Source organism: Lagopus leucura, unplaced genomic scaffold, assembly GCF_019238085.1.
Source record: "Lagopus leucura isolate 7727_CA_CO unplaced genomic scaffold, USGS_WTPT01 Super-Scaffold_760, whole genome shotgun sequence".
NCBI lineage: Eukaryota > Metazoa > Chordata > Aves > Galliformes > Phasianidae > Lagopus > Lagopus leucura.
The window spans coordinates 1,988,842-2,014,718 of NW_024962257.1; the positions used below are offsets into that span (position 1 = coordinate 1,988,842).

The window sequence follows — 25,877 nt, forward strand, 5'->3', positions numbered from 1 at the left end:
AACCACGTGATTGAGGAAGTGCATCTCTGTGTAACTGTTCTACTCTGGAATCGGTTTGAGATGTCTCAAATTGTAATTGCTTTCTATTAGTACAGGTGCAGAGATCCTTTTTCCTCTAAATACTCACCACAATTAAGTATAACTAACACTTCTGATACAGAAAGTTTAAAATTAAGCATAAAAGAAGGCACTTAAATGATGTAAACTTCATTAATAAGTATGCTATATACTTGGCTTACTTTAAGCAGAGAAACATAGTTGAATATTGCAGGCACCTCTCCAAAGTTCAAGTCTACTCTCATGAAGACTCTCATATTTCAGGTGCATAAGCTCAAATCACAGAGGAATATCTTAAGCATGAAACAGAAAGTGTTTAAATAGGAAGACAAATACTTTTATTATGTAGGAAATAAATCCTCAACTGTTTTTTCAAAATAGCCCTAGTAGAAGCATGACGTTTCTCATACAGAACCAACATTTCATTGCACTAACACCGTCCTCCTTATTAGATGTTTCAGCTCTGCTAATGGTGATTGATTGGCCCGGCATTACGGGTTTGTTGTTTTTCCTACTGAAGGCCATCAAGAACATGTCTGAATTTCGTGGCTATCACATTAATCAAAGGGAAACAAAATCCAAGGACAAGAAGCTAAACAGATGTTTTAAGAATGCGAGACAGAGGCTGTAAAAGACACAGAAGAAAAAATTCAGCCCATTTTGATTTGTGAGGTTAGTTTGCTTAGTGCACATAAATATAGGATTCCTGCAGGAAAAAGCTTCTCACCTGCCACCTGGAAGGATGTAACTGACTTTATGACAAATTCGTCACTCTGTTCTGTTTTCTCTTCTATCCACATGCAGTTACTGCAGCAGCAGCTACTGAAAGGTTACCGGTGCATGTCTGTTCACATATTTAAGGAAAGATTTGCCTTTCAAAGAAATGTGCACTGCTTATTAAAGAATGAGAAAAACAACTCCTAAAAAGGGCTCTTTACACTTTCATTCCTTAGGAAACAGTGCAGCTGTGAGATCTCCTGTTTGACCACCACTGCTTTCATCATGCCATCAAAGACCAAAATTCACTCAGCCAGCATGTACAACAGAGGAACGAACATGCAAGTCCAAAGGGCAACTGACCCAAAATGGAGACCTTGCTCAGGAATTCTTCATACATCTTCCGCTTCCTCAGTGTGCTGCCCTGTTATTAAAGGAGAGAGAAAAAGAAGGCAGGGCATTACACAAAGTATTTTTGTGATTTCTTCCTACGGCTGCTTTTTTTTCCTTTCTCCTTCCAAATCTTAAGCATAGCCAGTAAAAACAGCCAAAGGCAAATGTTTCCCCATAAAATGTCTGGGCAAGTTGTGTTCCTGATAAGCAAAGACAGAAGGAATCAAATTCAGCCCTGGTGTAATTTCACTGACTTCACCACCTTCCCTAGTGTTACTGGACACCAAGGATGAATTGTGTCCATTACTGCAAGCACACATCTAGCTTCATCAATTAACTCCTTAGCTAATTCAATATATATCTTGTTACCAGTGAGGCCCTACAAGAAGGGAGGTTACAATGATAAAGTGCATAAAAGTGCCCCCCTCATGGATCCCATCCTCTCAGGTTAGAAACTCTCTAATGCCAGGAGTGTTTGTGTGCCAGCCTGTGTTTTCACCCTGCACAGAGCTGTATGTATTGCTCCTGCTGAGCAACCTCGTCACATTACCATTTAAACACAGTGTAGATGTTTTGGAGCAGAGAATCCACCAATGTATGCACAGTCAGCAGCACAGTCATTCCCAATTCAGATTTTTTGTGTGATACATTACCAGGAAAAACTTACACTTACATGAACTTTGATCACCATGGAGAAGCCATTCCAGAAAGTGTTTTTGTCACACATTGTTACGAATATATACAATGCAACATGACCAATACAAAAATTACTAATAAGCTAAAGCTCCTGCAGTGACAGCAGTGACTTGGAAGTAGCAAAGAGGAATCCCTTCCACTGTGCTGTTCCTGTACACGACAGCCCATGTCGTTTCTCACTGGACAGACTGTGGTGGATGTCAGAGGCTGCCTGGTGCCTATGAGCCAGACCTACAGAACAGGAGTAGAGCAGCGTGGAGGTGACAATGCTCATCTTCTGAAGAAAGGGAAATGAAGATGGCTTTTATTCTCAGGCCAGAAAGAAGAGAGAAGCAAATGTCAGTGTCTGTATTCTCTCTTCCTACAAGTGCTGCTCAGGTGGGGCCTGATCCAACAACCCCAAATCACAGGCAATTCTTCCACCAAAGCACTGGGCCACAGCTCCAGCTCCTAACAGGAGCACCAGCAGAAGCTGCCGGCTGCCCTCCAACATTACCCTCCTCTCCCAGGCTACCTCTGCTCTGGAATTACCCCAGCAGCAGCAGAAGCCCCTCCGGGGTCTCTGAACCAGCAGCACCAGCTCCCAATGTCCCCCCTCTACACCCCCCCATAATTTCTGAGCCCGGTGATGACAGTTCCCCTCCCGGAGATAGCATCAGTAACCCCGGTCTGACCTCTCTGTCTGACAAACCTGGTTCTCAACCTCGGAGGCCCCTGGAGCATTTGAAGTGCCAAAAAGAAAAAAATGAACTTCAAACGGAGGAGGCTCTGCAAACCACGCCAAATCCTGACAGCTCACTGCGAGACAAAGAACGGAAAGCTGGACTCTGCGCGGTTGTTGCTTTCCTCCCTGCAATCGAGTGGAAACTAGACCGGCAAAATTGACAGCTGTGGAAAACCAGATTGGTGGTTTAGTGTGATGGGCCAGGGCAGCCAGGGACAGATGGGGAAAATGCTTTTAAAATGACTGTGGACACAGATGAATTTTAAGAAGCAGTAATCAGTGGCCATAAGTCCCGCCTGACCACAGCTTGGAGTATTTAGGGATGCAGACGAGACCCAGGAAAGTGGGAATTGCTGGCATCCTGGCAGGGCTGGGCAGTGAGAGCCCATCACTGTGGGACCATGGGGTGTTAGATCTTGGCTAAACTAAGCCAGTGCAGAGACACAGAACTCACTCTGAAGACAACTGGGAAAGGGAACTAATTAATTGAATGTGCTACTATTTGTATTGTGATAGCATCGAGAACCTCAGCTACAACTGGGACTGCTCTTAATGTGTAACTGGTTCCCAGACAACACAGCTGGATCCCCACTCCTCCTCCAGTAGGCAGAAGTCTGGCTCACCTTCATGCACTCACCAGGGCCAGGACACTGCTTTGTTTTCACTGAAGTGCATTTTCCTGCTCAAGCTCTCATAAACACAAAGAGGGGAAGAGATCTGGGGAGACTACTCTAATATAAGCTAAAAAAAAGAAACAGCAGTAGAAATCTTACAAGCAACAAAGCACGTGCTTACTTCCATTTGTATTAATCGTCCTTCCTTCCCATGAATCAGAAAAACAGAACACGTTCACTGCCTACTTTCCCACCTTCACTGATCAGCCTAATATTCCCCTCTTATCCCTGGCCATACATGCAGTGTCACTTCTCACTCACAATTTCCCTTTTATACTTGCTTTGTTTGGTCTAACTACTCATGAGTATGAATTCCATCATACTCCATCATCCACTCCTTCTCCTACCTCCAAGTGGTTTCTGCAGAAGTGTCAACCAGCACTCTCATTGGATATATACTAAACTTGATCGTATGCAGTAGTTTCACAATGTTCCAGAAGTAGACAGCAATGGTATCTGCAAACTGGGAGACAGCAGGTGAGATGTGGTTTGCAACATCATCCTGCAATAAGAAGATGGCCAAGGCTACCTTGGTTTGTGCACTCAAAGACATTATTCAGGAGTGAAGTCTTACCTCCATGGCTCTGATGTGACTTTGCTGGTTTGCCACATCCTGCCTGAGCACCTCCTCTGCAGAGAAGTGCTGCAAAGCTGCACCAAGCCTGAAGAACTGCTAAAACCCTTGAGGAGAGCTAAAATGGAAAGAGCTAAACAACTTCAGCCTGTGTAGCTCAGCACAGCACCAAGATCATAGGTTCGTTATACTCATAACTAGCATGCATGCCTGTAAAGGTTTTAAGCAGACAGCACCTACACATATTTTAGATAAGATAATTTAGTCAGCATAATTTGACATAACTCAAAGTAATAGGAGAAAATTACAAAAATCTACTTTAAGATGAATATCAAAGAGGTTTTCACAACTTAAGATTTATTCTCTTTCAAAAAAGGGTCCCCAAGAGAAGCAAAAATCTTACTGACTGAGCCAGGTAACAACAGTAATGTACACGAACAATTCTGTACTGGCAGGGTTTTTGATGGCATGTTCTAGAAAGCCTTTATTACTTCAGCTTTTTCTCACCTATTAATATCTTCGTATTTCAATAGTCACTGCTTCTCCTCTCCCCACTTTCCTTTGTTCTGCTTCCCCCCAGTTCAGAGCTGACTTGAACGAGCTTTCCTTAAAGCAGTGGTTCTCACTAACTGTGAAGTGCTGTTCATGTTCTAAGCTGCAGTGCTGCTCCCTGAAACAGTCTCAAGGAGAAACAAGTCACTTGCGTTTGCCAATTCCAACCAGGGAAGTGTTCAAAGACATTTGAGGACCACTTAAAAATACACAGGCTATAAAAAATGAATGCTGCAGAGATTACAACACATCGTGTTGAATAGGACTGATGCATCTATTTTCCAGCTGTCTCTTCTTCATTTCCGCTGGTTTCTTTTTCCATGTTCCTCCCCATTTCTCTAGTCAGGTCTCTGCCCTCCTTCCCCTCTGCTTGCCTCTTTGCAAGCACTCCAGCTTGCACTCTCCACCACTCGCAGTGCCCTCTCTTATGCTCCCTTTCTTCGACACTGCAGACAGGTTGGCAGGAGTTGACTGGGTCCTTCCTAGAAATCCCCACCTTCAATAAGAAGCCCAACAAATGGCTACCGAAAAGCAAAGCGTGGCTCAAGTTTCAAATAAAAAAGCTATGCTGGCAGGTATGCAGCTGGCAGGAAGCACTGGAATGGCCTTCTGGGCTGCTCCAGCCCTGGTTAATCCCTGGGTAAACCTGATATTGAACGATGCTTAGGGTGTACATTCTTGCAGGAGCCTGAAAAAAAAGTCAACAAAACAATGCAATACTGGCCCTGAAAACAGAATACCCCACAAGACCTTGGCTGCATGGATGTTAAAGAGAGTGCAGGCTTCATGTTTGCTTTATGTTTTGGCAAGCATGCAATCTACATTTTATGGAAATGCTAAGTCCTCCTGACTTGATTTTATCTCAGTGGAAAAAGGCACTTGCTAAAGAACGTGTACTCAGATTCAAAGCTTTGAAGAGATGGCAAAACAAAGCCAAAATACCATTAAAAAAATGCGACACAAAATTAGGAACTGTCTAACATTTCCTTGTCACTGCTTATATCCCAGTATTATAGCTCATTTTCCATGAGCAAAATCTGCCAAACAAGTAAAAAGTACTGCATGCAATGCAATTTCACTCTCAGAGCCAGGTAACTTGGAGCATGGGAACCATAGGAGAGTTAAATCATCCTGAACCAGGCCCTCTTGCAGAAGAAATTACAAGAAATTAATACTTCAAATTTCCTCAGTCTGGGAACTGAATTGTCTAGGGGATCAATCTGATGTAGGGATACAGACATTTGCTTCTCTGGTATTTGTGGTATTTGCCATATTTAGAATACAAATATTGTACTACCCTGGGATGTTCCCCACTCTGTGATGCTCTTGAATCCCAATAGCAAAGAAGAAAGCAGCAACGCTTTAGCAACTGAATTAGATAAGAATCCTAAGGCAAAAAATTCCTTTGCATCTCTCCCAGAAGAATGTAAATAAATACAGAACACATACACACAGTTGTGTTTGTGGGTGAGCACGCAGAGAACGTGTGGGTAAAAAACTGCAACAGTGTGAAAAGCATGCAGCTTAGCACAGATACCTTTATGTAACAAATGGGACACACAGACGTGCAGAAATTTGTGAGAGCACTGAGGGGGGAACACGCTGAAGTGGTTTTTGTAATCCATCTGATACAATGAATTTCATGCTGTAACACTTCATGAAGGACTGCAATGAAAGTCAAGCAGTTTCTCTGCAAATCCTAACAAAAAGAATGATCCCAGCATTTACAACCATCACAGCTGCTAAAACAAACTTGAATGTGACGTTTAAGCTATCAGGGTACCTGGGCTGAGGCAATGAAATATAAAGAAAAACATCTATTTTGAAGAGGTTTTTTTGGGACAGTCTCAAGTAATAAATGGCTGACAAAGGCAACTAAAAGCCAGCAGGAGCTTTTTGCATCAGGCTTTGTCCACCCAAAAAGATGGGAAACCAAAACTCCCAAACCTCCTGTCACACGTTTTATTTATCCCACAAAGCAGTCAGTATGGATGAGACAGGTAAGTGGGGAAAATGGCAGTGAGCAGAAACACAGACCAGAACTGACTGCGTGTGAAGCAAAGAACCAAAGCAGAGCCTGCAAGGAGAAATGAGGCACGGAGTCAACATCTCATGACAGGATAAAATCTTTTTGGCAAGGGCAGACCTGAGGGCATGATTCACAAATAAATATTTACAACTTGAATAAAACTTCAATGCCAGCTTGAGAAAAATGGGACTGGTCACGGCCAGGAAGGAATGCAGACAAAAGGAAAAAGCATCACGGGTCAGGGAGGGATTTTATCTGACTACAGAAAAGAAAAAAATAAACCACCATCTTTGGACGAAAGTATTTGCAAAGAGGAAATAAATTAAAAAAATGCTGTTCCCTCTCAGTTTTCGAATCATTGTAAATGATATATTTCAAAAGTTATCCTAAGCGTTGCTGCTCCTCATTTAAAATCAGAAGCACTTCTACATCTAAAATATCCAGCAGCTTTCTAGAAACACGAGGTTAGAGGCTAAATGGCAGGAAATCGTGTTTCTGGGACTTGAAAGGCACCAACTACTGCCTCTTAAAACCAACTACAGCAAAACCAGCCAAGTAATGGTGGAGTTAGCCTCAAGTATGAAATACAACCACTGAAACATGATGTAATTAATTCTTGGGCTCGAGGAAATGTGCAGAGAGACACTGTAACCTGCCCTCACATGAATGCACGGAGACAGGTGTCTCATTTCACCTACAGCCAAGGAATTATCCACGTACAAAGAAATGAAAAGATGACAGAATCCATGTAGTATGGATAAGGAAACTGCATCTGAAGTGGACAGCGCGAAAAACAGGGCACCTGCAATACCTGCAGCAATTAATTCACCTCGCTGCCTGAAATATTTCATATCTAAGTACTGGGAAAATTACAATTATGATGTTTGAGCGTTGAATGTAATTGAATTTTTAATGGTCCCAGCTGTGAGGGAAATACAGAAGTATCTTGCAGAAAAGTCTCAGTTACTGCTGCCTGCTTCTCTACATTGGGAAGCATTGAAGAATTTCACCCTGCTTAACAACACAAGAGAGGATCGTGTGTTCGTCACCACTATTCCTGTATCCTGTCCTGAGCTACCAAGATGACATCTGGGCATGGAGTGTACCTCCATCAGCTGAATTCTGGATGTCAGTGCGATGCTCATTCATGTGACAGAGAGTTCAGATAATGGAATACGGAGAGAAAACAGTAATGCTTCACAGAGACATCCAACAGTCACTACAGGTATAAACAAAGATCACACTTACACTCCGTTTCTTAAGAACTAATCATTCAATTGTAAAATCCACTCAATCCTTTTGCTGATTTTTCAGTTACCTGCGACATCCACTGGAAATAAATACAATCTCAAAATGCACAATCCTTTATTATGCTGAGACCATAATTTAATTTCCTCCCATAATGAAATAATGCATCTTTTAGGGACAAATTCTATAGAGAAAGAAGTAAGATTTAAGAAGAGCTGTCTGTTAATTATCAAAAGAAAAGAGGACCATTTTATGGGGAAGGAAACAATACACACCTTGAGATCAGAAACAAACACCACCCGAAAAAGTTACGATGTTGCTAAAGTAAATCATCAGAATTTCCATTTTAAACTCACAACTCAAGAACTGGCAGCAAATCCATAAGCCAGCACATAGCCCAGGTGCCCAGAAGGTCTTCTGAGCTTTGCTGCAGAGACCAAGGAGTTTAAAAGGAGCAGAGCCATGAGCCCTCAGCACAGATCGCAGCATCACATCCTGTGATGTATGCAGCTGTCTGCTGGCCAACCAGATGGAGGGTAGAGTTTACATGAGGCTTTATTTTACAATTTCCCTAGCACTGTCTGCCTTGAACAGTTTGTAAAGCAAACTGGAAGACCCCATAGGCAAGGTGTAGTGATGAAAGATATTTTGATGTACATGAGGAGACCTGCATTAGCTTAGGTGGGTACCGGAGGCTTCTTGAAGCTTTCACAGCTGTCTGCAGCTATTCATGTATAGCAGTTATTACATATATTATTCACTTGCATTTCTGAGTCAGCATCTTTGTGCTGAATGTTGTCACCTTTTACTTCACTTAGTTACTTAATGTTTTTGTGATGTCCTTTCTCTTTTATTTAGGAACAGAGACCGCAGAGCTTTCTATAATCAGTGCAATCTGAACAGAGTAGCACTGGCACTACAGAAGAAAGCAAAAATATCAGTTCCATAAACAAGTCATTCTCCACAAACTCACCATTAAGATGCGCCTGTAGCTGTCCCTGTCGATGCCCCACAGCTTGAGATCTGTCTTGGCCTTGACCGTGGCAGCCCTGGGCGTTCCATAGATCAGTGCCAGCTCCCCAAAGCTGCCTCCTTCTCCAATGCTGGTGACCCACTCTCCATTGACATAAACCTGTCACAGCAGAACACAAAATGAGAAGCAAAATGAGACCAGGGTCTTAGACGCCATTCCCTCCTCCTGCCCATTACCTATCAAGTTATTAGCAATTTCCTTTCTATTAGTCAGTGCTGTGGGCACTGAAAGAAAACCAGAGCAGAACACTTTCCTCAGTCAGTCAAAAAGAGGGCAACCACCTGCTTTGTGGACAGAATTTCAAGTCATCTTGCTTCAGCACAATGACCGTATGTTCTCTCCACAGTTCCAGCTCCCATGGTTAACTGGCACCAGGCTTTTCCTCTTGTGTTCAAGGCTCAGAGAGTCAACAAGTAGAACTGTCACAACTTTGGCTTTGGGATGCTGAAAAGCACCATGGCCATGAAATGAAAAACACTGAAAAAAGGGTATCTTCTTTGGAAAAGAAACTCTTTTTGCCCCCTAAGCTTAGTGCCTCCAACGTACAAATGTATCAGAATCTCCTCCCTTAGCAAGGAGTACCGAGTGCGTTGGATTTGGGTAGCTTCCCAAATCCTCCACAAAATTACCCTTCCATAACTCAGGAATCAGAACATACAAAGCACTAATTCACCCAAAGGCTGCTTAGGCAATATATCTTCCTGAAATACAGTATGGGTCGATACCACTATAATTTGAGGCATATAATTGGAGAAGCCCTACACCTGGGTGCTATGTAAAATCTTCAGTGTAGAAAAGAGGACTTAGGAAGGTGTTTTACACAGGGCTCCATTTGCCATTGATGATACAGACCATGAGACATAACGTGCATTCTAAGGCTGGTATGGGCTGTGTATTCTGCAGCTTGCTTGAAGCCTTGCTGCTATAAACCTCCACATTAAGCCCTCTTCATCCTACTCATGTGTCAGTGAGGTCAGAGGGTAGGAAAGGCTGTGTGCACTTATCCAGTGTAGAGTATGTCCCAGTCTGTTACAGACCAGTAACAACAGAAATCAACTAGAATGAATTCAATTCCTATGGAAACTTTGTGAAGAAAAACACTGTGAAGAAAATATGCAGGTGTTCTTGGCTTCAGCAGGAAATCATGGGAAAGCAAAAGACCATAGCATATTATCAATTACTGGTAACAGATGAGCAGTTTTAAAAATACATGAATTAGAGCCACACTCAAGCTAGGCATGAGAAAAGGTGGTGAGCAAAATAAATGAACTGGGGTCAAAACTCAATGAATTGTCAGTATTAATTTTACTTCTACTTTCATTTTATGATGAAAAGGCATATTATAGACTACAGCTGGAATCAATCTCAATTTATCTTCCCGATACCCAATTAAGATCTGATCCAGCCCCTCCTGAGGTCAGTGAGAACCTGGTTGAGTAGGAGCTAAATGAGGCCATGGAGCAGTTCAGCTCATCAAGAGACCTCTTGGCAGCCAGCTGAAAAGGGACACCATTAGCATCCCTGCTGAACTCAGGGCACTGCTGCAGCTCTTTGTGCTCCTGGAGCATCTGAGGATCAAGGGGTTGATATAAAGGGTAAAAATAATCCAGAACAGGCGGGTGGTAGCAGGCTGCCAAGAACGAAGCCAAGCTACAAAAACGTGTTTGCGCTTCTTTTCCTTGCCACCACAGAAGTGGCGCACAGGAGAATCTCAACATCATCTCCTCTCAAACCTTCACACTCACTGCAGAAAAAATCTTACAGAACTTACTTCTGATTCTTCTCAATCCACCCATGGCAAACCTGGCCACACGTGTGAATGCAGGGACATGCTCTTATACTGAGAGGTACTTCACCAGATGGACCTGGGTTTGCTACAGCAAATTCATGTCCTCAGTGAAAATTTCAGGGTCAATAAGGACAGTCCAATAGACTTGAATAAACTGTGGAGTCCACTGTGAATGTCAGTGCTCTCATTTTTAGCACAGAAAAGATACGTGTGTTTCTATATGCTCTTTTGTCAGAGAGCAGATTTTGTTGCTGCATGAGAGGTAGTTTGGTAAAATGATTGGTTAAACGCAGTGACAACTTCTTTGAGGAATATAAACCAGGGTTTGGATTGTAAGCAGAAAATAAACTCATACCAACACATAATTCTTCAGCAGTATGGTTGACACTTCTTTTTAAAGCAGTATGCATTGCATGACTGTCGCCCAGAGGGGAATTAAGATGGTAAACTCGAGGCAGAGCAAGCCATGGACAGACATTTACAGTTGCACAGTTGCTGTAAACAGAGGCTACTACAAATCTGCTGTAAGACTTCTTTAATTTTACTGTCTTACTTGACAAGGCTCCCCAAAATATGTTTGACATCCAGCCTGTAAACTGTTTATGCAAACAGTCATCCCTCCACCCCAAGGGTGTCAGGTTTAAAGTACTCTGAAGAGAAACCACATCACTGATCTGACAGTCTTTGGGCTCAGCATTCACTACCCCAATAAAAATGTCATTTCCAATATCAGTCTCCAAAAGGACAAAACAGCTTGAGAATAACTATTGTTTTCTAAGAGGAAAACCACTGCACTTCGTTCTCTGGAAAGGCCTAAGTCATCCATCAACTTTTGTCTTCACGATGATGCTGAAGTGCACCGATGAAATATTACAATGCCATTCTGCCCTTAGACAGAGGCTCCACGATTCCCTTTAAATCACTTTAAAAGAAGATAAGAAGTAAAAAGGAAAGGAGCTCTGTTTGTAAGGTGTAGGAAGTAAAGCTATTTTAGGCTCAGAACACCTTATGAAAGCCAATATTACATGGCAGCAGCTGAGATGATCTTCTTTATCTTAAAAAATACTGCGGTTTTGGCTCAACCATCTTTAGGCAGTTGTGAATTCTAACCAAAGAAGCAAGGATACAAGGGAATTAGTTCTAATTATTACTCAGCCTGCTCTGTAACAATTGGAACCTTTTTCTTTCTTGCAGCCGAGCAGAAATGTGTGACTGCAGATGCCCAAATAGGAAGGGGAATAAAGCCAGCAGGACCACCTAGGTCCCACAGATCAAGAGTATTTAAGATTCCTATTGTTTTCCACCATTTAGTACCAGCAGTACAATTCTTGTGGGCTGGAAAATCATGCAATTTCATTCACTTCAGGGATTTTTTAGGAGGCAAGTGGGAAAAACCTTCTGAGAACATCAGCAGTTCCGTTCTCCATAGGCCACGATATACATATGTGCTGTGAGAGAATCTGCAATGAGTCACACCATGCTCAGCGCCGTCGGAATGCATCTTGGCCTCATTCATCTTCATCCAGAGAAGCACAGTGTGACCTTAGCATTAGCAGTAACAGAGCCACGTTACTCCAATGCAGGAGAGGAACGTGGATCTCTGAGCTTCATAGAAGTGACTTTACTACGTTCTCACTCATGCGTTGCTGATTTCAAGCAAACTTTTTAGCTTTTGTTTTTTTTAAGGCCACTTTGTGATCTGTGTGGACAATCTAATTTGTTCCAGGCATTGCAACTTTCAGATCTTAAATCGTGAATCTGTTTGTAATAATTTGTGCTTTGTGTCTTGTCATGCCTTAATATTTGTTATCCAAAAATGAAGATGAGGCTTATTTCTTCTTGGAAAAATAACCAAGTCTTAGCCATGAGGGATATTTATATGTGGGTAGTTTTCCCAAATAAAGCCAGTGCTTTATTTGTACTGTGAATGTGCTTTTCTCAAATATAAACACACAAACTTGGAGGCTGCTCTCAGAATCCTAAAAAATCAAGGGGAAAACTTCAAACTTTAAAAAGTTCTGTTTAAAGTCTCAAAAAAAAAATATCCTTCTGAAATTAGAAAGGCATTGAACAGGAAGAACCATAAAGATGGAAGAATTCAAACAAAAAGCAGCCTATGGATTATGAAATATAACTAGTTTTAAAATCCACATGTAAAATTTAAAATTCTCACATAAACCACTGTGTAATTTTCATCTTTGTATATACGAAGTAGACAATCTGTATACACAAATAAGGGTTTCAAGAAGATCTGACCTACAGTAGAAAGATAATCTTAATGTATAGCTCCAAATATAGCTTAATACAGCACAGAAGCTATTTAAGAAAAGCACTGAAAAGTTTTCATCTTGATTTTCACCGAATTGCATTTCAATGGCTGTTGTTTTACAAGAAGAAAACCTGAGAATGTCTGTAGAAAGTTGCTGTGACATTAAATAGAATGGGAAGTTGCTGGCTCTAAAAAAACAACATCTATTCTGAAAGAGCAGTTGATGGTGCTTTTTAAAGTATAAAAAAAAATAAAAATGAGGTTGTAGGATTAAAATAATAAACAGGAAGTCTTTTTATATTTAGAAATATGGATTAGAGATTTTTGCAAGACACATACTTTAGCAGGTGCTTTCAAGATCTTTAATGGAAACTATAATTTAAGCTCTGCCAGATTTTGGCACACGTTCACATTTCCTTGAGCAGAACCCTTCTGGTAGGCAGCTGACCTCTGAGACTTCCACCCTCACGCCTTTAACAACTCTCTATGAACTGCATGTGGATGCAGCACCAGGTCAGGAGTTTATGGTTCCTCTCAGCCCCGAAAGGCGAAGAAGGAAGGCTGTGACTGACAACTCCATCACGTCCTCTCACAGCCCGTGTCTGCCCTGGTCCACTACCTTTCCCATCCTGGCCCATACACCTGCTGCATGAGAGAAGGAAAGCAGGTTCTCCCACACGTACCCCATTACTGGTGTTCTGGGATGTGCTGCAAAGCAGAAAGGTGATGGCTTGCACTGCATTGAGCTGAGCAAGCATACATGGCAGACAGCAAGCTGCTGTAAAGAAATGACCTGAGAATAACAGCCAGCAATAAGAACCTTCCTCCTATAGCTCCTATGGCTTTCACAATCACTGAAGAACACTTTCATTTCTTTAAATCAAGTAGAGGTGCTACCCACACATCTGTGGATGTCGGCTTTTACTGCCTTGAAAACCGCTGCTATATAACTGTAAGTCTTCCTCACTGCCATTAGGAAGTGAGATTAAAAACCACTTCTGTACAACAATTTGCACTCATCTCCTTAGCCCACAGCTCATGTGAGCAGGGCACAGTGCTTGCCAACTGAGGGAGGGGCTGCATCTTATATGGCTGTCCACACTAACAGCACGAAGGAAATGTACAGACACTTCATCCTGTGGGCATGATAACAGGGCTGGTTTATACTCTAAGAAAGGCCAAGAGCTGAGGATAAAGTGTTATTATATTTAAAGATACGTTAATAAATTGTAGTTCTAATTTGACTCAGATTATTTCTAAGCAAACATGAGAATCCTCTTACTCTTCTGGGTGCCCATCCCCAGACTAACAGCGAATTACTTCAGAATGTTTGGGGTTTTCTCTCAACTCACACCACCACTCACTGCTTTTGTTGTTCCGACTGTGTTGGTACTTTGTTTAGTTTTGTTCTCTTAGTTGAAACATTTTCAGCTCTGCCCCAACTTTCTTCCAGGAGACAGAGATTTTATGATGGTAATTGCCATTTCCTTTATGTATATCTTTGCATGTGCACTTGTTGCTATCAGTCACAATGTACTCAGAGCAAACTGCTCCTTGAATCCACAAGTCCCATTGTACCTGATCACGGAAACAGAGAAAGCACAGCCTGGCCTGGGGTGAAAAGCCTCGATGCACTTGCCAACACTGGCTGAACTAGGCAGATAATGGCTCGAGGCTGTAAGTCCCGGGGTCAATTATCTACTCTCCAAGTAGCTTTTTTTTCTTGGAGAAGGGTGGAAGCATGCCAAAAGAGTATCTGGCAAGGCTTAAATGAACTGCAGCTCGGTTACTAGCGGTCTGGGTTTTCTTCGGACAAAAAGGATTTTAGCACCGCTGCCCTGAAAGTGGAAGAACTTTTCCTGGGGAGCATCTGCAGCATGATGGTGCACAGCCATGGGCCTGGGATCTGCCACAGGAGCACATTACTGGACATGAGCAAACAGCAGTCTTGGACACCATTTTCAAAACCATCTATACTGCTTAAGAGCCTGCACGTACTCGCATTGCAGTGGCACTCAGACCACTCTGTTGCTCCAGCTGTTTTTTCAAATTTTACCCTACACGCTATCTCAGAAGCCTCAAAGGATCTTGAAATGCTCTGGGATATACAGTATTGCTCTGCCTAAAACGTTAATGAACTCCAGAAGTCATGAAAAATGATGTGGACACACGTATCTTCTTGGGCCACTTGTGGTCAAGAGCATTTATTAAAGAATTTCGATTTTATCCACAAAAAAAACAGGCAGAACCTGTGATAGACAAGTAATACATTGTGTTAGATGTCTATCACAGGTTCTGCTTGTTTTGTGTTTTTTTTAACCTTCAAGAAGGTGTTTTTGAATTATGTCAGGTTATACCTGGGAAGGAAACTAAGGTTTCCATCTTACCTGACAGAATATAGCCCCTGGTGCTGTAAGCAAGCCCTTCTCAACATTTGCCACCTTGCAAAAGTTTTGAGATCATTTTCTCATGCCATTTATATTCCCCCTCTCCCCAGGCCAAACAGCAAAGAACCTTTTCTCAAGGGCTTTCAGTCAGGACTGATTGTTTTAAAGAGAATTAATCTTCAAGATGTGCATTTATGTACATTTGTGCATCTGATTCAAAGCCAAGGAAGTAATTAAGCCAGGTACAGGGCCTGAAATGAGTATTTTAAAACTAAATTTTAGCACTGTTCTATAAATACTGCCCTTTTATTTTCTGTCACTGTGGATGTGGCAGTGTTTGCTATTGAGAGGTATGCCTGATAGGAACAGTGAGTCAGACGGATTTCCTGAGCAGCAGCTTCCAGAGGCAGAGGCAGCGTGTGAGGTTTCTCAATTCCCAGCCATACCAATTAGATGGTCTCCTGCCACAAACACGCTTCTAAAAAAATAACTTTCACTAAAATAACTGTATGCTCCTGCCTGCCTTTAAAACAAATCACTTTCTTCTTTAAAGCCTCCGAACAAAACTCATCTGGGCATCTGAGGAGCGCCGCTGCTAATGAGCAGTCCTGCTCAACAGCACTGGTATGCAAGGTGTGCAGGAATTCAGACACATGAGAATCTTGCAGCAGAACTGAAAAGGAGGCAGCCTCATGCAGCACAGAAACGATAAGAGGTGAACAGATCACAATTTGGAGGGCGGTTTCAGAAGAAATCGTCATTTCCAAGTCTTGCTGATTAACCCACCACATATTCCTGCAAACATTTTGTGGTCTCACAGATCACTTTACACTTATAATAATCTTTGCTTTATTAATACGCTGTATTGTTCACGTATTTGGACCTAATTTTAAACACAAATTAAGGCTTCTAAGATGAAACTAACTGCCTGAGGCTGCATCTCAATTTGGAAGGAAAGAAAAAACCACATCAGCTAACTGATTAAAGAAAATATTTTCCTTTTGGCTGATCTTAACCCTCGGGTGCATTCCAGCATGGTGGCCTGCTCTGCCAAAGACTGCACACCTCCAGGTGTGGTTAGGGTTCTGAAGATAATGTCATTTGCTTGTTTTTGATACCATATTTTCCTGCTTGGAATGGACAAATAAGCTAGGATGTAAAACACGCCAATTATGAAATTATGCACAAATGACTTAACACAACAAAAGCAAAGCAATGAGACCAATACTGTGAAATCTATTCCAAGAACAAAGGAGACAGAACCACAGAACACTGCTGGATCAAACTGCGTGCCAGAGCATAAAATTGTATTAGTTAAATTCAAAGTAAGTATCAGACTGTAAGTTTGTACTTACATCCACCTCGCCTTGGTCAATCACATAGAAGTTGTCTCCTTCATCACCTGGAAGCAAAATATAAAAGGTGATTGCTTCCTGAAGGTCTGCTAGATTACTCAGTAATTTCCTGTCTCCATGTTTAATTCTGTAGATATTTGCACAGGTTTGTACAGCAGATTACTTACAGGGAGAAAGAGCTGTGCCTTCATAAATCAAAATGTCACGACCATTTCTTCCTAGTATCTTTCACTTTGCATTAATTCATCTCTTTTGATTGATCCAACACTTCATTGAATGTAAACATGCAAGAGGCTTTATATCCTGAGGGCACTGAACTCCTCCACAACACGCTGCAGGCATGCAGGTAAGTTGCCAAGTGTGATAACTACGATACAGCTACTACGATACAATGAGGTGTTGAATATTCCCAACAACCATGAAAATATTTTCCACCTCTAATTTCTCTCAGCTAGAATGTGCCACTCTTATGCATTCTGAGCTGTGCTTCATTTCCTGGCTATCTGAAGTTAAGGAATGAATGTCTTCATTTAAAATACTGTAGCATTTTGAAACCATACAGATCTACCACTGAGGTTAAGTGTTGGAGAGCTCTACATACATTCAGCAAAGATTGTGCCTACATCAATGGATTTATCACATAGCCAAAACACCTACAAACTTCTGGAATATGGACATTCTTCCCATTAAGCAAACAGGGCGAACCCTCAGGTGATGGGATGTGAACTGTGTGATCACAGCAAACATGCAAGGATGAAAAAGGGGGGAAGGCTTACCTTGCTGTATGACAGTTTCTCCTGCGATGTGTGTAACAGGAAACATGGCATCAAATATGTCACTGGAAAAGGAAAGAAATGTTCGTTCATGAACCAGACTTATTTCTTATCTAGCCAGTAGACCTACGTTCATTGTTCCATTGAGACTTCATTAACAGATACTGCAGAAAAAGAAAAGGAAAATGTTAGATGTGACTGGAAAATGAGCCCCTGCTTGGCAAGAAGTCAAAACAACTAGCTTGGCACAAGTTGTGCTTTAAAACTGAGACTGTGATTCAGTGCACGCTATTTTGAAAGAACTCCTGAATAAAATGCACATTGACCACTTCTTGTAGCACTGTGCAAACAAGGCAGCTTGAATATTTTACTGTCTAAGAAGACAGATTTCAGATTTTCAGCTGCAATCACTATGTGTCCCGGCAGTAACTGCTAGATGCCTGAATGGGAGCTCTGCTCTTGTGAACATCTGGCCCCACATGTACAAGCAAAACCTGTTCCACAATGCAGAGTATATTTGGAAAGGTAGATGGCTCTAAATTAATGTAGCATAACAACTGGCTAGAGATTACACTTACAGTGCAGAAGATGGGAGTCCAAACTCTGACAGTCTTAGTTACACTTTGGTGAGCTACCAGTGAGAAGGGAATCTGACCGATGCTATAGAAACACTGAAGCTACAGAAGAGCCTTATGCTCATTAATCATTGCTGAATTACACACCTTACTGTGTTCTTAAGCATACTGTCACATATCCTTAAAAGGCCAGGCAGAGCAGTGAGGACGGGAACGCACCCTGCACCAACACTTCGGGCAACTTGCCCAAATCCAGTCCTTTGTTTACTGAGGGATACAGCAGGCTCCCTGGAGCCTGGGCTTCCTTTCCCCACACCGGCATTTTGGGGAACTTACTATTTTCAGATGCATGAGCAGTACAGAGAAGGGTGCTCCCCACCTCTCTTCCCCTTCCTACGCATCAGGGGCTAAGGAAGCAGCTCCCCAAGGCAAACAAAAGGCAGCCAGGAGGAACTGCTGGTCTTTGTGGGATCAGCCCATTCATGGACCACCAGCAAGAGATGACATGCTTCAGACTGGGATGGAGCACATTCCTCACAAGCATAAAGGAGTGCAAGCAGTGAAGAAAAGTAAAATTTTCATCAAAACAGCCAGAAGATCAGCAACAAACCCACGTTGCATTTCAATGCCTTATAAGGGAAATGCGTATTGTAAAATCCCATTATTAGCTTATTTCCTGTTCAACTGTTCCAGAATTTATTCAGGCTCAGCTCTAGGAAATGTTTCACTCCTAAGTTCAAATTGGTCATGTCTTTCCTCTCAAGTAGCCAGAACGGTTTTGCTCCCAGGGCTGAGATGGAGCACCACAGCTCTGTGTCAGCACCTCCTGCTGCTCCAGGGTACCTGCAAAGGATGCTGAAGCCTATGCTAAGACAATATATTTTGCCTCTGTTGTTTCATCAGGCCCACTCTGTGCCACTCTTATTCACATTCAGGAAATGTGTCCATCACAGCTAACAAGCCAGCTCAGAGGTTCTATGGACAACAAATTTGTTGGTTTTGAGTACCGAAGCAAAGATGTACATTAAATTATTCTGAAAAGTAAAAGGACTGTATTCTAAAATCCAACAAACTCATTCCTAATGAACTTGAATGAGCTCAGCATTTCTCTGGTTCGAGACTTCTCTTAGCAGAAAAGCACGAGCATGCAGCAGGCTGTGCAGCTCCTGTGCCCACACTCAGCTGAGCAGCTGAGGTTCAGATGTGATGGGGGAAAGCACCACTAGAACTGAACTGAAACAGTCACTGGAGGACCGTGTGTCAATCAGGCAAGTCAAACTGTTCTTTAGTAGCTCCGGGACCTGGAAATTTTGTACCACAGAGCCTCCTCTGCCTCCCCATGATCCCCCCTCCCCTGTGCCTGCTCACCTCACTGAGCTTTAAGAAGAGTTCTGCACCATTTACAGGAGGAAGAGGCACTCTGCAGGGCAGAGAACGAAGCCTTCGATGTGATGCATCCAAAAATAGACACGTCACTGTGAATATCAATAACCAAACCGAAATGTGACTGAGCAAACTTGGAAACTCTTTTTTGGAACAGAAACGCAGAGGAAGTAACTACCCACAATTTCAGCCTTTCATCTTTGCTCTAAGGCTGCATTTTATTTATAACTTAACAATTGACCGTACAAACAGTGCCCAATAAATTATGTATAGCACTGCACCCTTCTTCAAAATGTTCCACAAGTCATTTCCACAACACTTTGCAATTTTTTTTTCAAAAAACTCTTTAGTAAAAACTCACACACTAAAACTTCCAGTTGAGGTGTAATGAGCCCAAAGACTGTTGGAAGGAACAGCAGTTTTACATGAATATTTTTCTGCCTCTGGCATCACAAATACAGCATCATTCAGCAAAGGATTCACGAGACGAAGTCTTAGATATTTGAAGGGACCTCTGAAGGACATGACATCAAACATTAGCCTACAACACACATGCACAAGTTATCCAAAGTCACGGTGATGCTGATTTATATTTCTAAAGCAAAACGATAGGCATTCCTTAGGGAAAGAAATACACCAATATCACCACTGTCACTGGAAACACAGTCCCGTTTCTTTCTCCTTGGGAACTATTGTTCTTAACTTATATGGTTAGGCCAAGATCTCTCACGGTGATTAATGAGTCGGGGTGTTTCTGCTTTCGGATGCCCAGTTTGACATTCATTAAACAGACTCAGATCTCAGATGATACGGATCAGGAGGCAGCCTCAAAGTTTCCCAACCTACAAGTCTGGCAGCCAAAAACCGGGACATTTAGAATAGCACCAAAGAAAATCAGCCCTCTGGAAATGACTGTCATCAAATGTAGCAAACACTTACGGTCCCTGCATGAAATCTGGCTTTTCATTTAATTCAAACTAAGTGTAAAATCCATTTTGAGAATTTTCTTATTGCCTTTATTCACAGTTGCCGAAATAAACATGTCACAAGGATCAACATGCCAAAATGCTTTGAAAATTTGGAAAGTTTGTTCCTGACTCAAGCCAAAATGTGGAATTGCAGTAAGCAGACATATCTTCTCTCTTGCAGTCAGCCTATGCTCCGCATCCAGTTCCAGCCATGTGTCCTGGGTCTGAACTACACGGAGAAAACAAGTGAAGCTTTAAATACTGAAGGAGCTAAGAAGTGGCACTCAGAGGAGGCACAAATAATCTAGGCAGGGCCAAAATATGGGTGGTTGCTTTTTTCCTGTATCTTGTGCCTCTTTTTGAGCCATTCAGAATCACTCACTGGCCATTACAGTTAAAGAAAGGCCCTCACCAACACGGTGCCAAAGCAAAGACTGTAGCTACATTCTGCTGCCGTTCTGCACACGTAGGTAGATGCCCTTCTTGCCTTGGAAGGCATTGTTAAATAATTAAACACAGACACACACATGCTCATTCCTAAATTACAGCATAAAGAGAAAGCCAGAAAACCACTAGTTAAGTTTTCACCCAATGCTGAACTGCCATGATTTCATCTTCTCTGTCTGAGCTGCACCACCAAGAACACAGCAGCCTCTGTCTCCTGCCTCCACACCAGCACTAAACTGTTGACACCAACTGTGCAAGCAATGCTGTGTGCTGAACTGATGGAAAGGGTTTGATTTTTTGCCAGGGCTTTTGTTATTGTGCTCTAAACGAGAATTGCTCGCAGGGATTTCCTTATTTTGTTCAAATGGAAATGTTATCGTTTGCCATGTTTCCAGATGATTTGTGCAGGTAATGGAAGAAGAAAACAGGGCTCCAGCTCTGAGATTTCAGCAGCTGTTTCATGAGACTGCAAACACAGGAGATGCATCAGTGCCTCCTGGGCTCAGCATCAGCATCCAGAGGGCTCCTTCTCACCCTCTCGAGAGTCCACACTTCTGATAGGCTCTGTAATTTTTTCACAACTTCCCTGCCTGCTTCCAGAGGATTTGCACCTGGTTAATTGTGGCACTTGGAGCCAACCAGAAGGTATCAGGGACAATTTCTGGCTTGGAACTGTAGCCGTAGGTGGGATTGCATGTACATGAATATTCACATCTGGATCCGAAGGGAGACGCTAGCGTGATATGACTGATGTATTCCAGAGAGACTTCTGCATGTTTAATTCCTTGTAACTTTTTGATAATATCATTCAAAAAACCAAAAAATTTACAAGAAAAGCATCTGAACAGCATAGAACATACAGAACGGTTAACTAGTCCAACAAAGTGAAACCAAGAAATGTGTTTAGACATGAAATCTCTATCTATGCAATCAAAAAATACCATCTGTCTTCTTAGGGAATATAAAAATGTACGAAACTTTTTCAAAAAGGTCAAAGATATCAAAGAGCTGCAGCAAGTCTTAACACATGAAGCGTCTTCCACGAGCATAAGGGAGAACTGCAGACAACTGAGGTCAGGGCTGCAACCTTAAGGTCTGATCCTCTGCTGTCTGTCATTTGTGTGACTGTGATACCTGCATGGGCTGAGCCAACTCCTGCTTCATGCAGAGAAGGAAAACTCCACTTGAATCAACGAGACTGCAGCTGTTTATACCAGCAAAGAATCTATCACACTGATTGCAAAATAAATGTGATGAAACACTTTGCTGATTTAATTCAGTAGCATTTTATATACCCTGCTTGCCAAGACGCAAATGACTGTGCTAAGAGGAAGCTCGCAGAGAGGGCAGGCCTGAGAGCTTCTCTTTCTCGTGAGAAAAAGTGAATGACAAAAATAAATCATCTCATCTGCTTTTGCACTGAGGCTGCCTGGAGTCAGTGCGGAATATGAGATAGGCAAAAAAAAAGTGCAGTGCAGGTAATAAAGCACAGGCAATGGGCAACCAAGAGCAAGCTTGTTAAAACAAAGCGAGAGAACAAGGATTCCAAGCACTTTCAGGACCAGACCATGGCAATGGCCAAAATAGGGAAACTATGTAAGACAATTTATCAGTTTCACAATCAGATTTCTTTCCAGCCCTTGCTGTGCTGAATGCATTACAGGAAAGGAAAAACGGAATAGACAAAATGTATATGTGCTAGGGAAAAATGGAAAATCCTCATTATCCCTGCAGGTTATAATTTGCCAGAATTCAATCACAACAATTTCATTGTGCAGGCAATCTCAGAAAGCCTTCAGTACGTGTGCAACACGGAGATTCTTCTTCCTTTGCTATCTCTCTAACAAGACAAAGAAAGCCCTGTCTTCTTGAGGATAGGTTTAAAAGATATGTAGCTGCTCTGGCAGAATTCAACAAAGACACGCAACTTTTTCTTGGAGTAAGACTGCTTCAGCATGAAGACTCCAGTGTTTTAAATCTTTCCAACTTGGAAACCTCGTAAGCTTAGTAAACAGGGCTGATAATAACTCCACCTTTCATTAGCTGAAACTCGTATCTGGGTGCTATTTTAAGATTTCTGAAGTTTTGGAGGTTTTTCTCTTTTCTCTCACGTCTCGGATTTTCTTCTCTTCCATTTCCTGAAAAGATAAAAACTTTCGAGCAATTGTTCGAACAACTGCTCCTCCTGAAAGGATGAAGAGCCCAGAATTTAAAGCAGACAACTTGCTTCAATTAACATCTGTGTAATGAAGGAATAATTGCAGTACTTTACCACGGAATGAAATGGGAGGCTTCATGCTATTGTGCACATAAAGTATAAACCCTTGATCCATTCCTACAAATGCTGCATGTCACTGCTGCTGCTGCTGATGTCAATGCTGATTCTGCACTAGAAACAATTACTATTATTGAATGACTGCTGAGAATAAAAGCAGCACAATGCACCATGCACAGGTAAAAGAAAAGATTCCTTTCTAGAAGTATTGAAAATTAATGGTCCAGAGCCCACAACTGCATGGTGTCACAGACACGTACCTAAGACAGAGAGTCAGTATGAAGTGTTCATAAAAGCATTATGTAACCACCTCATTAACTTATTTTCCTGTTAGGAGAGCAATAAGTTAATTATAAAAATAAACAAGGCTATTAGCAATTGAGAACACTTAATTACCTCATTATAATGACCAATATTTAATTACTATTACAATCCAGCCATACATTAGTTTTACCATAATGACCATATAAGTCTTTGAAATTGGACATGAGAACACATTCTGAATGGCAGGTTAAAACAAGAGTCCATGTCTAATTCCAACACATTTATTAAGTCACAAATCCACATAACTCGCAGGTCTGTGAAACAGAAAGAAATAAAACACCACTGCCTCCTATTTCTGTGAAGTATTTCCATTTTTAATGATCTATGAAGCCCTTTTATAGGTTAATTAATTAGTACAGTCAATGACCAGAATGAAACTTTTGAAGTGCAGCATCAATTTCTTCTACGGACTCTTTATACGTCTACAAGTCAGCAGTTTGCATCATCTTCAATGCTAAAAAGAGCTTTCAAAGGGAAAGAGCTTCTGCGGGATCTTCCTCTGGAAAACCATCTGCTGTGGTCAACGGCATTAAGAAGTGATCCCCTAAGAAGGGGCCAAGACTTGTGTCTGGAGGGTAACAAGGCACACAGCCCAGCCCATGGCTCACGTCCAGTCTGCTGCTCCTGCCTGCTCCTCAGACCAGCATTTATGGCAGCCGTGCTACAAGGCTGAGGGAGAGCCATGCTTTCCAGCACGTCCCAGTGCCAGAGGCAGTGCAAGACAGCATAGCGTGCTCTGTTCAGTTTTGGGTTCCCTCATCCAAGATACCGAGAAATTGGAGTAAGTCCATGGTGGGCACTGAAATGACCCAGGGCCTGAAGCACAAAGATGAAGGCAGAGTGGGAGGACGGCACTTATTCTCTTAAGATGATCGGTGGTGCTTATAGCTGCTTAATGGGATGCTGTAGAAGAGGCAGAGCCAGACTCTCATTAGAGGTGCGGAGCAGGAGGATGTAACGCGACAGGCACAAATGGGAATATGGCAAATTCCCACCTGAGATAAAGAAAAAATATTTTGCTCTAGGGGTGCTCAAACACTAGAAGAGGGGCCCAGAGAAGGGCAGAAGCTCAAAGACAGACTGAGCAAGGCATTAGAGTAGAGCCAGCAGCCCTGACGGAGCAGCAGGTAGGACGGGGGACCTCTGTTAGTCCCCTCCACAGACGGGAGCCTGGGGCCTGGCTGCGAGCTTCCCTCGCTGCGAGAGATGAGGTGGGACAGGGCTGAGCCACAGACACGGCGGAGGCAGGGGAGCGTGAGTCAGGAGGCCAGCTGGAGGAGATCCCGAGCGTAATGCACGGAAAGTATGCGCTGTGCGCAGACGGGCTGCACGCTTCTGCACAAATAATGGCAACGAGACCATCTCCCAGCTGCACATCACCGCGAGCACCGCGCAGCCACGGGCCGGGTGCCTATCAGAAGATCCTGATCACAAATGAAGTACCAACGCGTTCTTTTGCAGAAAAGAATCGGTTTGATGAAACTGAATATTCCTGTGGAAAATGGCTGATGTCATTTCCCGTTGAAAATGGTTTTTAAAGCGTTGAAGCCGTCTAACGTCCTACTGTGACAGCTTCTGAGAACCTGCTTTTCTCTACGATATTATTTAGAAATGAAGTTTCTTAGTAAAAGGTTGAAATCAGAACAAGACACTGTAAAATGATATCTCAATTGACCTTAATCCTATCTGGTTTGTTTTCTGTATTCTCAAGATTTTAATCTTGCAAGTAAGGCTCAAAATGGGGGAAAGAAATGAAACGCCAAGAGAAAAGCAAACAAGAAAAAAAATCTGAGGAACTTGGGTCACATACAGCTTCTACTCGGTTATGATGTACAAACATATATATGCATATTTAAACACTCACACCGGACTGCACAGGCTTCTTTCTGTTTTATTCGGAGAAGGATAAGTGATTAGAAGCTCCTTCCTCAGCTAGCAGGTACAGGACTCCAACATGAAAGTAGAGGCATTTATGACATTTACATGCAACAAGACTTGCATTGCTGCAAGTATAATATACTGAAGCTTTTACTTTGAGAAACTTCCAAATACATCACGATAAGAAGTAGAGAAGGGCACTGTAACAAAGTCAGAGCTGTTTTCTGCACACACACTGGCATTCCAGAAGTGACCTGGGGAAATGCTTATCACAATGAAAAATCATGTACACGAGAAAAGTGGGCCAAATTCATCTCTAGAGTAATCGAAACAAGGTCGGTGCATTTGAGCTAACTGAGGAGGACAGCTCTGTAAGTCACAGATGAGTGTACACAATTTACATGTAGGCTCCATGCAATCAATTATTTGTTCCTTTCTCAAACATTCTAGAGAAGAAACAGCAGATACCTTGCTGAAAAAATAAATATCTTGACTTAATTGCTTCTACTGGGACAGAAAGCATCACAGGAACAATTACCACCCCAAAAGAAATCTGTTACCAATATGAAGTGAATTCCACCAGTGATAAAGGGTGACCATAACAAAGTTCCCATATTTGAACAATTTATTCCCTCTGGTATTTTTTAAATCTCTTCACTCTTTAATTTCAAGCTCCCTCTTCTGGACTATCCCAATTAAACCCAAGAGTGACTCTGCACTACCCCTCATCCACACCTGAATACTGATAATGTAGCTA

At 42.2% G+C, this 25,877-nt stretch overlaps 1 protein-coding gene across 1 annotated transcript in view; it reads right to left on the reverse strand.

Annotated features, from left to right (window-relative positions):
- PRKAR1B (protein kinase cAMP-dependent type I regulatory subunit beta) overlaps nt 1–25,877 on the reverse strand; it is an 87,711-nt gene that overhangs the window by 22,276 nt on the left and 39,558 nt on the right. Inside the window, exons 5-8 of the mRNA XM_042864105.1 lie at nt 17,274–17,335; nt 16,498–16,544; nt 8,638–8,796; nt 1,138–1,198 (exon numbers count right to left, since the gene is read on the reverse strand). Coding sequence (XP_042720039.1) covers nt 1,138–1,198; nt 8,638–8,796; nt 16,498–16,544; nt 17,274–17,335 — 329 coding nt within the window. The remainder of the gene's footprint in view (nt 1–1,137; nt 1,199–8,637; nt 8,797–16,497; nt 16,545–17,273; nt 17,336–25,877) is intronic.